Here is a 16704-nt window from a genome sequence, read left to right as displayed (position 1 = left end):
TGTTATTGTTGGATTTCTTGATAGCAGCCATTCTTTGCGGGGTGAGATGGAATCTCAGTGTTGTTTTCATCTGCATCTCTCAAATGCCCAGTGATGTGGAACATGTTTTCACATATTTACGTGCTGTTTTGACTTCTTTGTCTGAGAAATGTCTGTTCACTTCAGATACCCATTTTTGAATTGGGTCTTTATATTTGGGGGGTGCACTGATTGTTTTGAGTTCTTTATATATTCTAGATAATAGTTCTTTGTCTGAGAAGCAGCTGGTAAAAATTTTTTCCCACTTTGTAGGTTGTCTCTTAGTTCTATTGATGGTTTCTTTGCAGACTGGTGCAACCACTATGGAAATCAATATGGAGATACCTCAAAGAGCTGGGACTAGAGGTTCCATTTGACCCAGCCTATCCCTCTGCTGGGTATCTTTCCAAAGAATTAAAAGAATCATATCACAGTGATGTATGCACACCTATGTTTATAGCAGCACAGTTTGTAATAGCTTAAACTTGGAAAAGCCCATTTGCCCATTAGTTAGAAATTGGATAAAGAAGATGTGGTTTTTCTATAAAATGGAATATTACTCAGACATAAAGAATGAGAAATTAGATTCATTCATAGGAAAATGGGTGCATATTGAGGATATACTCCTAAGTGAAATAAGTAAGTCACACGTATGTAAGTACTGAATAGTTTCTCTGGTGTGAATAAACTATAATAGTACATAAGATCCCAATGATATAATGGACAATATGAAATAGGAAGAAAAGGGCTAAAGGTGCAGGGAAAGCTAATAAGGGGAAAATATGAGAAAATAAAAAATGGAAACGAAGTGTTTGTAAAGGGGTGAGGGAGGGCAGGGACAAGGGGAAAAAATGAGAACCAAGACCTGTCATGTAAAGGTACAAGATCCCAACGACGAATGTAACTGTACTGTATACCTAAAATGTACCAAGAAACTCAATGAGGAAAAAAAAGATGAATCTACAATATACGAAAATGATCCAATTAGATACAGCCTATAAATATCAAGTTGGATTAACATTAGAAAACCAATTAATTAATTTACAATACTGATAAAGAATAAAAATATGTAACCTCTGTGGAAAAAGCAAAAAAAAAAGAGAGAGAGAAAGGAGGAAAGGTTTATTTTGTCTCACCTTTTGTAGAGGTTGAAGTTCATAACTGGCTGGCACTAAGGCTGGGTGGCACATGGCAGAGGGGCATCACAGGAGAGAAACGGTTCATGGCAAAGCAGGGCAGGCAGAAGCAAGCAAGTAAGGGACAACCCTCTTACTTTCTGTCCCTTATACTTCATCCATATGTTTTTGTCCTTTATATTACCTCCCTCGTGGTGAGTAGCACTTGCATCCAGGATGGAGTACTTAATCCTACCTAGAACTGTGCTAAAGCAATAGTAGATTAATTTAGTAATCACATGCCCACACTTAATCTTAGCATCACACTCACCTAGATCCAGCCACCTCTGAAAAGGCCCAGCTATGACCAGATGAGGCTTTTGGGAGACATTTAGACACAGCCACAACAGAAAGCAATAAATAGAGCTGAGAAATTTGAGAACTGTTTAGAAGAGAACATTATTATAGATACAGGGGTAAGTATCCCAAAGAGTTGAAAGCGATTGTCTGGTAATAAGACAACAAGTAAAAAAAGAAAAAGGCAAGGAAGAAATTGCCTGTAATTTATGCATGTGGGACCATTCTGATGCCACTCTTTCTTGAGAAACTTTTCTGGAGGAATCAGCGTCCTAGGTGTTTCCCCGATACTGATCACTTTACTAAGATAGGAATCAATGATTAATTGAGATCAGAAGAGGTCGATCAGAGAAAAGATAAGGCTGAACTTGCCATCTGTCTAAATGCTCCCTATGGTTAGGAGATGAAAATCTTCTGCCGACTTTCATTTTCAAAATCATGTTCATAAATCTTTCACCAGCCACAGGCTGAGACCTTCTCTGCACATGGTGCTATTCTAAATTTCAATGGCTGATAACAGTTATCCAGTTTGGCAGGATATGCATCCCTGGAACAGATCTAAGACTTTGATCCAAAAGCCATCTATGTGTGGGGCTGCCATCTCTTACAGCTCTATGTTGAGTTTCAATGGAGGATTATGACCAGAAGTGTTATGGTTGGAGTTCATTTAAAAAAGTAAGCAAATCTGAATCTATCAGACTCAGCAAAAGCTCGTCGCTATAACTTTGAACCAGAGGTTACCAGAGGCAATTCTGAGACACAGAACTTAAAATAATAATAGCTACATTTTGTGGAATGCTTACTGTATGGTGGGCACTTTCATAACACCATTTCACTTAATCTTTAAAACAACTCTACAAATAAGTACTATTATCATCTCTATTATAGGGATAAGAAAACCCAGGAATACAGAGATTAGGAATCTTGTCCAATGACTTCAATTAGGAAATGACAGACAAAAAAATCAAGCTGACAATTGAGACCAGCAATTGTTCTTTTAGCCTCTCTGTCTTCTTGCAAGAAAGGTAGTCAGAATATCAAAATAAACCATTGGACGATTGTAGCTGAAGTTGGAGACAAACACGTTTCTCACTCCAGTCTTTAAGGTGGGAGAACTATCTGCCACAGTTGCAAAGTGCATGAATATGAACACTTGTACAGTTTCTGCTCTGTCATTGCAACTCTGACTTGATAATAATTTCTAGATATTCAGGAAGTAATTTCTAAGCCCGACTCATTTCAATAGATGCTTTGGGTCTGTCCCCTAAAATATCAGGCTGTACACTTCACAGCTGGGATGTCAGGGAGCCAAGCGTCAGAAAGTGAACAGAAGTGAAACACTGCCTCATGAAGTGAGGGACCTACGTCACACTCAGAGATCGTCAAAAGTCACAGAGTGAAACACTGGGCCACAGCACTTCCTCTGGCCATGGCCGAACGCTCCTAAGTAGGTTCCGCTTTGCAATAGAGATGTGTTCTTGAAAAGCTCGTGAATAATTGAAACATTCTAAGTACAACTGAATTCTAAAAACCCTGGGAATCAGATTTTCAAAAGATGATTACATTCATTAATATTTTTGAAAGGCTAATGAAATCACCTGCAGTACATAATTTGTAAGAGATTTCCATGGTCTGCTTCCAAACTTTCCCTCATAATTCATCCTTCATGACTTCCCGTCCCCAGCCCTCTGTGAGTCATGAGTACTTTGTCTTGTCACTACTATGTTCAGCACCTGGAACAGTGCCCAGAACAACAAATATTTGCTAGATGAATAAATTAACCATTCCATTTATCTTTTTTCAGATCACTACGTGTACAAATGTCTGTCTGCCTTTGCTTCTACTGTTCCATAAGCCTGGAAAGTTTTTCTAATGTTTCAACAGAAGATGTGTTTTTTCTATAAAATAGAATACTACTCAGCCATAAAAAATGAGAAACTAGAGACATTTATAGCTCCATGGATGCACATTGAGGCCATATCTTAAGTGAAATAGATAGGACACACTTGAGTAAATACCAAATAGTTTCTCGGGTGTGAAAAACTAAAAATGTATATAATGTTCAAATGGGATAACTGAGAGTATGAAATAGGAAGAAAATGGCTAAAGGGGAAGTGGGAAGGGGAGGGGAAAGGAAATGAGGGAAAAGAAAAAAATGTGAAAAATGGAAACAAAGTCTCTGTAAATAAAGGGTGAAGGGGCTGAAGGGAGGACAGAGTATGGGGAAAAATAAGAACCAAGACCTATAATGTAAGGCGACAGTGCCAGTGATAAATATAACTGTATTATTTGGTTTAAATGTACCAATAAACTTAATGGGAAAAAATCCATCTCTTTTGCAAAACCAAGTCCAAATGGTGCCTCCTTTCCAGATTTAGATTTCCTCTGAATTCCCATAGACTGTACTTCGCTAGGATGATAGTAGATGGCATAAACCTTGTCTTGCTCATTGGTTCCCAGCCTGAAATGTCTAGCCAGAGCAATCTACGGTAAAAGTGAAATTTAAATTTAATTTAATTTTTCACGTTTATTGCAGCAGCGAGTTCTTCCTAGATTTCTGTCGGTGTATACATTTAAAAGCTAATGCATGATACCTTCTTGAGGTGAACAAACTGTCACTTTTCATTTCCGGTCCCACTGACAAGCAACATACATGGTATAGATCAGTGGATATGCAAACGTAGAACTTTGTGTTAATTCACTAACCAGTATGGTAATGTTGGGACTGATTTGCTAGGTGTGATCTGTTACTCTTTTAAACTATAGATTCTATCCTGAGAATGTTACCATTAATCCTTTATGCTCATACTTCTCAGTAGTCAGGAAAAAATATATAAATCCATTTCTAAATCCAAAGCACAAGCACAAGTTTAGTCTAAATTTTGTGCATCAGTGGTTCTCGAGGTGTGATACCCAGACCAGCACCACAGCATTTTCTAAGAACTTGTTAGGAAAGCAAACTCTAGTGCCCAGACTCCTGAATCAGAAACAGTAGGGGTGGAGCCAGCAATCTGTGCTTTCACAAGCCCACAGTTTATTTCAATGTAAATACCAATTTGAGAGTCCCTAATGGGACAGCAGGGCAAAAATTTGTCCCCACTTAACCAACATGAGCAATGTGTCTTGGACCAATCCAGAAATGTCAACACTTCTGTTAAGATAGTCAAATCCTCTCTTCTGAGGGAACGGAGCTCCATCTTAGGACAGACAATGAGAACAAATTAGAAAAATTCTGACTCAAATATCATGACAGCAACTGATTAACCAGTTGATGTCACCACTCTTTACTTTTTTATTGTGACTTAAACCAGTGTGTCTTAACTCTTATTTTAAACTATATAACTTGTTTTAAACTATATAAACTATATAACACAACTGCATTCTGAATTCAAGTGGTTCCACTAGAAAAAAATAAATACAGGAAATAGGCCAGGCAAGATGAAGAAGGAGACCAACTCTGAAGGAATATAATCTATTTTAGACCAGTCACGGCTGGTGTCAAAGTAGGGCAGAAGGACAACAATTAGAAGGAAGGAACATAGCAAGACTGAGAGAAGCAGTAGCTTCCTGAGTGTGGTAGCAATCTTGTAAGGGGATCAGCAGTGTTCAGGGGCATGGCATCCACAGTTGGGAAATAGAAAGCAGCAAAAACAAAAACAACAGCACACATTATTATTGCGTATTGATTTTGAGTTCGGTTCTTCGCATACAGTTTCCTTATTTGTCCCACCAATTTTAAAAGAGAGCCATTATACAAATCAGGAAGCAGTGACACAAAAATGGCACTGTCTCATTTTGCCACTGTTGTGTCTGATTTCCAATCTTGTGATTTTTGTTTTACCCTACCACCACATTTCCCAAATAAGCAGGATAGCTATTCAAGGTGGAGTTTAGAAAAGGAAGTTGCAGCTCCATGCTTCTTTAAGCCCCTGGGGATGGAAGGCAGCTTAAGGCTCACAAGTGCACTAAGTTCTTCCTTGAACCTATCGGACTACAGGAAGAAACTCTGAATGACTCCTCAAGTTGGGTTCCCATTGGCTGAGGGCTTGGGTGACACTAAACCTGCACATATTAGATGTCCTGGAAGTCGATAAAAATCTATACACGTGTAGCTGGACTGGTTATTTCAGCAACAAAGGAAGGTTGGTAGTCATACCAGACTTGAGCATTGTATATCCTGGTGTCTCAGTACTGCTTAAGCTCACAGATTGGTATGCAATTTTCTACTGTGTGACCCAGGCAAGTTATTTAACATTTCCACGCCAGGTTATCTCAGTTCCTAAACTGGAGATGAACAGTGCCTGTCTTATTGGGTTGTTATGAATATTAAATGGGTTACAATATGTAAAGTACAGTGCCTGATACATAGTAAAAGCTACAGAAAAATTATTTCCAAAGAAAGACTCAGTTATCTTCTCAAATGTCCTCTCCATGTCTGGCATGAATAAAGCATAAAATTATGAAGCATGAACAGATTTCATGAAGTTTTAGTAAATTCATTCAACAGTTTATAATTGAGCCTAATGCCTATTGTACCTATGCTTTATTGCAAAAAAAGTACAATAAAATATTGAGGAAATATTTGCAAAAGGTAAAAGTTTACTCTTTATGCAGTCATCATTATCCAAATACTACCACCATTTTAGTATAACAGTGCATTACTGTCCATGAATATAAAATTTTCCATTACTGAAATCATTGCTTATCCACACAGATTGTTTTTTATAATTACTATTATATCACAAGGACTTCTGATATAACATGAGTTCATAAACATGCCACTGGCTCTTAAGTATTTTACTATATTTTATTCTTTTCATAAGCAAGAAAGTTTATTAGCCATGAAATTCTTGGACTTTGAATAACTTTATTCTGAAAGCAAGAAAATAAATGCTGCTCCTATCTCAAATAATCGGTAGGCAATCAAGCATTGGAAGATGTAGTTGTGGGGTTTAAATTATTTGAAGACAAAATTGACTGAGCATATTTAGTTGTGAAAAGTAAATTACTAATGATTGAAATCCAAAAGGAAATCCTTCCCATAATGTCAGTGAACCACTCAGTATTTGGATACCCTGGTATTATTATGTTACTCTTCCTTTTTCTCTAGCAAGAAAGTGTTGGTTAGGGCTAAAAGAAAGAGGAGACCATATCCTCCAGATCAACTTCACATATGACTGGTTTATAAATAAACCAATCTTAATTGTAAAGAGGATACATATAAGAGTGAAAAAAATGTTAAAAAAGATAATGTACAATCTTCTGAGCAAAAATGCAACAAAGTTAGCCAAAGTAGTAGAAGGAGCAAGCAGCCAACTGCAAATCACTAAACAGGACATCTCTCACTATATTCCCTCTGCAGACACACCACAGGGTTGGTTTTCACAGACCCGGAAAGGAAACAAAACTTGCCTTAAATCTGCCCTTGCTTTACAGATGAAGAACAAGGCCAGAGAAAGAAAAAGACCAATTAAACTCACATAATGAGTCGGATAGGGAAGGAATCCAGATTCAAATTCGGGTCTCCAGATTCCCCAGCCCGTCTCTTTTCCACAAGGCCACTGCAACTACCCGTCATCAATTCAGACACGTACCTGGGACCTGCATGTGTCACAATCGTGCCGTAGCCTTAGTGATCCCTCACTTGGAACCAGATTAATTGTTCAACTCACTTATAAGGCCGACAAACTTGTTCACACAATTTGCAATATTATAAAGCTGGTTTAAAACTATATTGGGTGCTCAAAATTTGGTGTAGGACTTGATTCCCCCTGATTAATTTTCAAAACTAAGGATAAAAGAAGAATGCAAACAAGCTGAAAATGTGGTTCTTTTGTAATAGGAAAATTAAAATAAATAGACAAAGAGTGAAAAAGAAAGGATGGAGAAAAGGATGGAAGGAAGAAAGAAATTAAGGAAGGAAGGAAGGAAGGAAGGCAGGTTTAGGACACTGAACCTCAGAGAAGAGATGGAAAGGATTTCTCCCCAAGGTGTCTCCATGGAATAAATGCAAGGTCCAGGGCCAGGGATTTAGCTCAGCAGTTCTGCCGCCTGCCTTGCAAGAGCAAGGGCCCAAGTTTGATCCCCAGTACAAAAAAAGAAAAAGGCTGCCTATAATCCCAGCACTTGGTAGGCTGAGGCAGGAGGATTGCTATGAGTTCGAGATTAGCCTGGGCTACATAGTGAGTTTCAGGTCAGTCTCACTGTCTCAAAAGAAAACAAAATGAAACAAAAAAGAATAAATAGAGGGTCCAGAACCTAAATGAGTTTCGGGGGTATCTAACCCACCATTAGTTTTATTTCTCCAAAATGTGTGCCATGTTTATTCTATGCCTTCTCAACACGGCACATGAGCTCTTATTCCTATCAGTATGCATACTACTTAAGGAATTAAAGTAGTCTAAAATAGTACTTATGGCATTAATCAACCAACCACCTTATTCTGAAATGTGGATGCTGATCCGTTCGTGCCCTTGCTTTGGCTTTATTGAGAACTCTGCATCATCGGTTTGTGTTTTATGCTGATGCAAAGTCCACAGGCAAAAAGTACCCACATCATCATCTTCTTTTGATTTATTTGTAGGCTTGCAAATCAAGCATGATTTACATGACAACCTTTATCTTCACACACAGCAAATATTTCTTCTTTACATCTCAGAAGAACAGAAAAACTAAACCAAATTTAAATAGTGCTGGAAATATTGAAACTCTTGTAATGAAAGAAGAGCCTTTGAAAAAAAAACCTGTCTAATTTTAAACTTCCAAGGTTTTAACAATTAAAGGGATCATGTCTCATTTTTTGTAAATGCCTGATTTTACAGCCTGTCAACTCAATTTATTATGTGAACAAGATGTAAAGCAAAAGACACCCCAAAATTCTTTGAAGATGGAAACGTTTCTAGATTTTTCAGTCTCCAAATAGATGAAAAGAAATTTCCAAATTGGAGCTTTATTCAACCTAGTTATAAGAAAAACCTGATTATTTCATGTGGATGACAATTACAGATGCAAATGGAGTAAGGAGAGGTTAACACTGCTGCCTCCTCTTGCCTGCTTGATAGAGGAGCCTTGGATGTGTTTAGTTATCCTTTGAATGGCTTTGAAAGTTTGTGGATTTTTTTTTCCTGCAGTCCATTATTTCAAGCTGCTTTCAGGCTGATGACCAGTCCACAAATAGGAGAGAAACAGCAATCTAACCAGAGAATAGCCACTTGACTCCTGTTACACAGTGTAAACCCCTTTCCATGATGTGGCCTCTCTGAACCCCAGACACTGGATTTTGTTTAAGGTTAAAATTCCAGGCAGAGTATGCACTAAAGAGAAAGCAAAAGATGTGTGAAGATGCAACAGGTGTCCCTTGGGATTTCTGCCAAAGGACCAGCAATCGCACCAACTAAATACCATACCCTCTCTAGGTGGGAGTCTCACACCCCTGAATACAAAGACACAGGGACTGTTTGAAAAAGTAACTGGACAGAGGAGCAAACCAAAATTAGAACTACAAGCATAGGTCCTGGAAAAGATCCTACCATGTTCTGAATGCAAGGATGCTAATAAGTAGATGAGAAGACGTTGTGGGAAATGACATGTCGTCTTAGCCTCAGACTCTCGACATCTATTTTACATATCTATTTTCTATTCCAAGCCTGCAGTAGAGGAATCGAGTTTCTTTTCTACACATGTTCTCTCTCTAATACTAAAGACAGTGATAATAAAAGACAAGGCCCAGGCAGGAGCCCCACAGTGTTCCTAAGGACACAGGTTCTGATTTCAGCACAACCACCTTTAGCTTACCTACCAATTCACAGTTGAGGGTACACATCCTAAGTGCCTGAATGTTCCTTGAATAGCTGAATGCCAGGTGCCATGGGGTCCCCAGTGGTTCATGTGTTAATGGCCAGAATTTGCAGTCTACATTTTAACCCATCCAAGGTATAATACTTGAACCAATGTATTTCTATTCCCAACCCACAATGTATTACATAAATACCTCAAAGCAAAGTCTTAGCAACAATAGGGACAAATTCATGTATTTAAAAAGTTACTAGTACCAAGACCTGTCATGTAGAGGTACAAGATCCCAACATGAATGTAACTGTACTGTATCCCTAAAATGTACCAATAAACTCAATTAAAGCTGAAAAAATGGAAGTTACTAGTAAAAATATAAATTAGGGCTTGTGATACATCTTAGTGGAAGGGCATGTGCTTAGCATGCATGAAGGCCTGGTTGAATCTCTAGTGCACACCCCCGACATGCACACACACAAACACACACACACACACACACACACACACACACACGAGTGAGCCAAAGAAATCTCTTTAGTAAATTAAAGACTGTGGATGCCAATGAAGATCATTTGTTGAGTGTCTATGTAGCACATTTCTGCTAAAACTCTGAAGATGACAAAGGACCAGATGTCTACCTTCCAGTGTCCACAGTCTAGTGAAAAAATGAATGTTGTTAATAAGGATGAAAGTCAGACTAAGATTTTAAAGACCTCTAAATGCTTTATTTTTCTGAGTTTTTTTTTTAATATTCATGGCCTTACGGTGTGGGGATTAGAGAGAATATAACAAATCTTATTTTACAATGAAATAAAAGTAAAATGAGCTACCTAAGTCCCTTAGACTCTTACTATTTTATTGTCTATATAATAAAGTTAAAACAAATAATCATAGGTCTTTAAAAGAAACAAAATTCATGAAAAGTCCTCTCTAAAACTACAAAGTGTTACAAGAACATTATTTAGAGCCATGAAAATTCAGAAAACTCAATATTAACAGCAATAAATCATTATTGGTCACTTAGTAGGCACAAAACGTTTAGCTAATAGGGTTAGCATTTCGCAAGTGTAAAAGAATAAAAAGATAGGGATACGAGAATGAGAAATGAAGTGCTGGCCACCCTTAGACTCATTATGGAAGCTAATAAGCCACATTAATAATCACCTAAGTCAGACAATCAGCTGCTCACTAGGTAGGTAGTCCAGGACCAGCTTTTAGAGTAGACACATAATTTGAGTTCGGATGTTCTCCCACACACACCGAAGGGGAAAGAAAAGGAAGACATTACTACTGTGAAACATTAAGCACCTCTTGTGAGGTCATTAATCGGGTAAGATTTTATATTTTAGCCTCCTGGGCAATCTACTCCAACTTGGAAGGAATAATGAAGAAGAAGACTACAACGTTATGAATGAGTCTATTCACGTATCCCTAGACTAAGCACTAAAGAGCAAGTCAACACACAATTCTTACCTCTCTCCTCTGATTTAATAACATCCCCGGAACAATGGGGTAACTCAGCAAGCATTTCGAGTTAAAAAACTGAACCCCGTTTAACGTTTAAGAATTTTGAGACCAGGAAATGGCAAGTAATTTGAAGTTTTATCTTCTGAGCTGAGGTTAGAACCCGAATCTTGTATGCCCATGCCCATTCTATTACATTCTAAGCTCACCGCATCATATTTTACCCCCCACAAAGCCCTCAGTGTTTTGCTGTTGTTTAACCATTTTAATTCTTAAAAATTACTTTCCTGTTCTATTAAACTAATGAATATGTGGGCATTTCCTTTTTCCCCTGCAGGTTGAACCATCTGAGCTGAAGAGAAATGACTGTGCTCTACCTTGAATAAATTGGCTCATGCCCGGGGCTGGCATCTGATGATTGGTGTGAGACCTGGAACAGAGAATTGACTCTGTGGGAAACACATGCGCAGGTCTCTATTGAGAAAACAGGTCAGGTTACTGTTTTCCACATTTTGGCCTCAAACTGATGCTTCTGGGAACTCTTCTGGGAGCCAAACTTCTTCCACCTCTCCCAATTTGCAGTCTCCTGGATGCATGAATAACTAAGGCGATTCAAGTGAACATACAGAATGAGTCCCTACCGTATAAATTAAAATATTCTACTCAACAGTGCCACTGAGGTGACTGCAGGGATGTTAGAGGCTCGCATTATGCCCGCAAGAACTTAATCTATTAGTGGGGGTAGGAGGGTGAAATCTTGAAGATGGGGGATCACGTCTGACTTTTCTTTTACATTTTCAGGACTAAGCCCATCAGGCACGTAGCAGGCACTCAATAAATATTTCTTTAAGTAAAGTTTACCAAAAAAAAATTACCATGCTGATTGTAATAAATGAATGCAGTATGTTATGGACAAGAAAATAGTTAAGTCATAGAAAGTATACCAAAAAAATATTAATTCCACGTGGGAGTGGTCAGGGAAGAGACCAGGGAACAAGGGACGTATCCAGTGACTCTCAAGAACTGAGCAGAGCTCGCTGACAACGGAATCTGTACTCATTCTGTTAAGATAGATCTTGATTTAAGTCGTCTAATCTCATCGCATTACCATAGGCTGACAGCAGCATCTTGTCGGGAGTTCAAAATGAACTTAGAGAAGAAATGTTTAAAGATAACCAGGAGCCGAAAATAAATGGCTTGAGTAAGAACAGAGGATTGCAAAAGTGGTTCTGTTTTCTGACAGATTCGCGAGGCAGAGAATGTCTTTGCCATTTCATTTCCATGCTTTGCAAAAGCAACCAGAAAACCGAGAACGAGACTCAATATCCACAGCCTCGGTATCATTCAGATGAGATCAAATGTTCTCTGCGGAGGTGCCTGGGGTAGTGTCATTCGCAGTCACTCTTGGTTCTTTACGATTTAAACCGGTGTTTCTTAAGACCATGAGGTCACGCTGCGACCCAGACTTCCGTGAGGAAGCACATTGCATTTCTGCATAGCTAACAAGCTCTCAGACTCTGCTAATGCTCTTGGTCTATGGACAACCGGTAGCAAAGGCCAAGATTGGTGGTTAACTACAGCGAGCCATTAGCATTACTTATGGGAGCTATTTTAAAATACCTATGCCCAGATCCCAACCCAGAACCAATTAAACTACAACTTCTCTGGGTGTGGCCTCAGCGTCACTACGTTTTAAAAGTCCTACAGGTGTGTGCACAGGAAATATGCCAGTGTGGGGTTGAAAACCTAGATAATGAAAGATTTGATAAGAGCAAGAGAGAAAGAAGGAGGGAAGGGAGAGACAGAGCTTGTTTCCTCATGCTAAATTAATGCTTCTTAAATTGTAATGTGCATACAAATTAGCTAGGGGCTTTGTTGAAAATCAGACTCTGATTCAATGTACCTGGAGTAAAGATCAAACTCAGTGCAGTGCTAGCAAATCTAGTCTGAAAAAAAAACACGTTTTGATCATCAAGAGTGTAAATAAGGGTTTTCAAATGGGCTGTAGCCACAGAAACCTAAAAAATACATCCTGGGAACATAGCTCATCAGTAGAGTGCTTGCCGAGAATGCATGAGGCCCTGAGTTCAATCTCTAGTAGCTCAATGTAAATAAATTGATATACATTATTTTCTTCCATTCCAAAGTTCTGACGTAATAGCTATGGATCACTGGTGGCAAATGTTTTCGAGCTTTCAATGATACAAACAGCCCACTGTGGCACGCGTGCCATAGGTTCATCACTACTGGTATCGAGTGACCCTGCACGACTGCATTTAAAAAAAGCATGCCAGGTGATTCCAACATGCAGCCAGCTTGTGAACAACTGATGTAAATGCCTTACTGTTTAAGAACCTCAAGTCCTTGGGACCTGCAGTATACAAATTCTGTCAAAGTTGGACAACCAGTCTAAATCTGTGAGACAATATTAATTACTGTGATCCATGAAAATCACTGAAATTGATCATGAATTGATCTACTTTCTTCTTCATTTACTCTGGGTGGCAGGAAGGAATCTAAAGTAGTAAAGAATCAGAAAGCAGAAAGACCTGATCTTATTTGTACCTATCTGAAGTTCACCTAGCTGGATACTCTGAACACGTGCTCTAAGGAAAATTTTTCAAGTGCTAAAGGTAATGTGAAGGTTGTCTGACGCTGGTGACAGGATTCCTGATTAAATAGGTCATTAGAATTGTTTCTGGGATGGAGAACTCTTGAATCCTCAACTGAACTGCTCAATGAATTTTTGACTATCTAAAAAGAGTTTCTGATAGGAAAAAAACAATTACATGTACTTTCATTTGAGGATGAAATAATTCCTAGAATTATATTTTAATTTTTTGGGCAGGGGGAGTTTGTACACAGCAGCATAAAGTAAAATGTAAAAATTAGAATAAACACAGATACGAACTTCTTAAGACACCTTTGCCCCTCCACAACAAAATTTTTAAATTTGCTACAATATTTAGGTGTGCCATAAACATCTATTAAGTGAGGCAGGTGTACAAGAAACGAGGCATCATCAGCATGCTGCTAATTGGATAAGACTGTTCTGTGAAGGAAGTCCAGGGACTAATACGCATAAGGACTGTCATCCTACCTTCTGTCCCATACAGTTCTGAGCTTTCAGCAAAATGACCGTGCTCCTGGTTATGGCAAAAGACTTCATTGACTTTAGGTCAGGACTGTGGTCCACTGTATTACTAGTGTCTATGCTAACAGAATTCCTGGGCTGATTCTTCTCAGGTTTGTTTCTGAGGCGCCTTCTCTCTAAGGCCGGTAGAGGGGCTGGGACTCTTAGCATTAGCAATCTGGGATAGAAACCACTTGGAACTCAGAGTTGTGTGCAGCATTATTTTATGGGTGATGGAGGAACAAAAAAGACTGTCACTGAAAGACACATATTCATTTTATGAGGAAAAAGAAATTAGTGTATAAATTGAAGACAAAGATGTTACCGAGAACCCTTGCCACATAACCAAATTTAATAACAAAATACCAGGGATCACCTAAGCTCAAGAATTGTTTCATAGCCAAATGATACTCCCTCTTTCTTTTAACTTTATTCTTTAGAAATACTTAATCACATATTACAGCATTTATGACTTAAGGAAGACTGGCTTTTCATTTTAAAATGGATTCTGTGATAGAGTTAATAACCTCATATACATTTATAGACATGGATTCCCTCGTATATGTACATCATTGTCAGACATGGAAATGCCCAGAAATATACCTTAAACATAACTTATCTAAATTAATAATTGCCTTAACTGACATCCTTTCAGTTCTTTTCATATGTAAATGCTAACCTAGGTTTAAATAATTTAAACCTACTGATTAAATACTCAAAACAGCTTAATGAACATATAGCTGCTATCATTCAACATTTCAGCTTTATTAATTAGCCCAGAACTAGGCAGCTCCTCACCATTCCCTCATCCCAAGTAGATTGCCAGAGAGACTGACATTCCTGGTTAAAAATAAAACCTTGTTTCAAATATAGCTTCTCGAGTTCTGGGTAATGAATATAGTTTCATAAAAGTTGACATCATTTCTTCCGATTTCACCATAATTAAATACATCTAATATTCCTCCTGGCTATCTGACCACATCCTGTGAGGCTCCCATAGCCTGGTGGGCATTTTAAGAAGGAGGAGGCAGAGGAGAGAGACTTGCACGGAGAGGGTTAAAGCCAAAGGATATCCAGCCTTACAATTTTAACAGTCATTTTGATCATGTGCATTAAATATGCGATCCGGTGTGTACAGCTCATGTACCAGTTGGTGTGTATGTGCATTATGCAGAATGCTTATGAAGAGAATATTAATACCTACACGTCCAGAACTAGTAAATCCATTATCTTTGGGAGCCAAGAGGTACTCTGATAACACTGTTCTTCTTAGAGGTCAGTTCTAACGCACGCTGCTTCGAATAGACCTAATTTTTTGGCTGATATCTATTCAAAATGCAGTAAGATGGGCTCATACACACCCAGAAATACCATGTTCATGGGGTGGGGGGTGGAGAAATCCAAACATTGTTTTTTTAGCCGTACATTGTTGGATGCCAGATACAAACGTACCTGTCAGCAATCCTAAAACCAATCAAACATTAAAAATGATATTGCTTTACCAACACATTCTCCTCCCCCTCCATTTTAGAAGGGGCTCTCCCCTCGCCACCCCCCACCTAAAAAAAAAAAAACTCAACACACTTCACTACGCAACTGATGGAGTATTAAACACTGCCTTCCAAGCTGTGGGAGTTAAAAAGAAGTGGCCTTCCTGCCACACTTCCCGGTGCTGCAACGGATATAGCATCTCCTCCGATCGACCTAGTACGATGCTGGCTCCCGGCACTGCAGTCCCCTTGCCGCCGAGGACCGCCCGGGCCACACACGCACATGCACCGGGAAGTCTCCGGATGGGGACAGCCACATACCTTTGCTCTCCATTTCGGTCCCTGTCGAGTGCTTGGAAGTTCAATCGAAGTTGGCCGGAAGATGTGGGCCCGCTTCAGATTCCCAAATCTGGGAAGCCAATCTGATGATTTCGCTGGGGCTTCCTTCCTTCCCTTCAGGCTTCCTGAAAGATGGGATTTCTTAAACCTTGGAGCTGCAATCAGCCACCAAAGGACACTTAGCAGTAAGCAGCAGCGGTGGCGGCGGCAGTAGCGGCACATTGTCTCTACGGGAGAGAGGCTGCGACGCGCATCTGATATTGAAATGCATGCACGGTGCCCGCTCAGAATTATTAATATTAATATATATGTGTATAGAGAGACATATATATCTTTTTTCTTTTTCTTTTTTTTTTTTTTACCTGGGTCTGGAAGCTGCGAGCAGGAGCTGTCCCCCGAGCGTGGTGCTGCAGGTGTAGTGACGGATCATCCCACTTTGCTCGCTGGATGGACAGCGGATTTGCATGGGTGCCGGCACGCATGCGCACACCTTCCCTTCTCGCCGCCTCGCGCTCCCCACCCCCTCCGCTCCCCGGCGCGGTCCTCAGAATCCCAGCCCCGGAGCTGGAGCATTCGGTCACTGGAAAGCGCTGCTAAAAATAAACGCCGGACCGGATTTTCCTCTGCAAACTAGAAAATGGATCGGGCTGGGGATTGTACACCAGTCCCTTACGGGGTTCCAGAGTGGAGGGCTGATGCCTTGGGGGCGGCTGGAATGGCAGAGCTGGGAATGGCTTTTCCCCCAACGCTGAGGACAGTGAGGAGGAGCATCTGCGAATCCTGTTCTGTGATCACAATTCGGGCTTCTCTTCCCAGTACTGCAGTAACTTTCCAGGTGTCTGCCCCCCTCACACACACCTCGACCCCACACTCCATTTCTCTCCTTGTTTCTCTGGGTGCATCAGCAGGGGCCCCGGCCACCCTCTGCCCCTTGGCCTGGGCGACCCCGGCCTCCTCCTGGAAATTGTTCTAGGAGCAAAGTCACTGAGGACATCTG

The 16704-nt window shown here is 39.8% G+C and overlaps 1 protein-coding gene across 1 annotated transcript in view; it reads right to left on the bottom strand.

Annotated features, from left to right (window-relative positions):
* The window catches only part of Fgf12 (fibroblast growth factor 12), a 533750-nt gene extending 517547 nt beyond the window's left edge, over positions 1–16203 (bottom strand). Inside the window, exons 1-2 of the mRNA XM_019207502.2 lie at positions 16070–16203; positions 15690–15832 (exon numbers count right to left, since the gene is read on the bottom strand). Of these exons, the coding sequence (XP_019063047.1) occupies positions 15690–15702 (13 nt within the window). The 5' untranslated portion in view covers positions 15703–15832; positions 16070–16203. The remainder of the gene's footprint in view (positions 1–15689; positions 15833–16069) is intronic.
* Positions 16204–16704: the final 501 nt, after the last annotated feature.

This window comes from Fukomys damarensis, unplaced genomic scaffold, assembly GCF_012274545.1.
Source record: "Fukomys damarensis isolate Sample0158 unplaced genomic scaffold, DMR_v1.0_HiC HiC_scaffold_12, whole genome shotgun sequence".
Taxonomy (NCBI): domain Eukaryota; kingdom Metazoa; phylum Chordata; class Mammalia; order Rodentia; family Bathyergidae; genus Fukomys; species Fukomys damarensis.
Note: the sequence above shows the minus strand (reverse complement) of the source record. Positions and strands in the feature narration are given on the sequence as shown.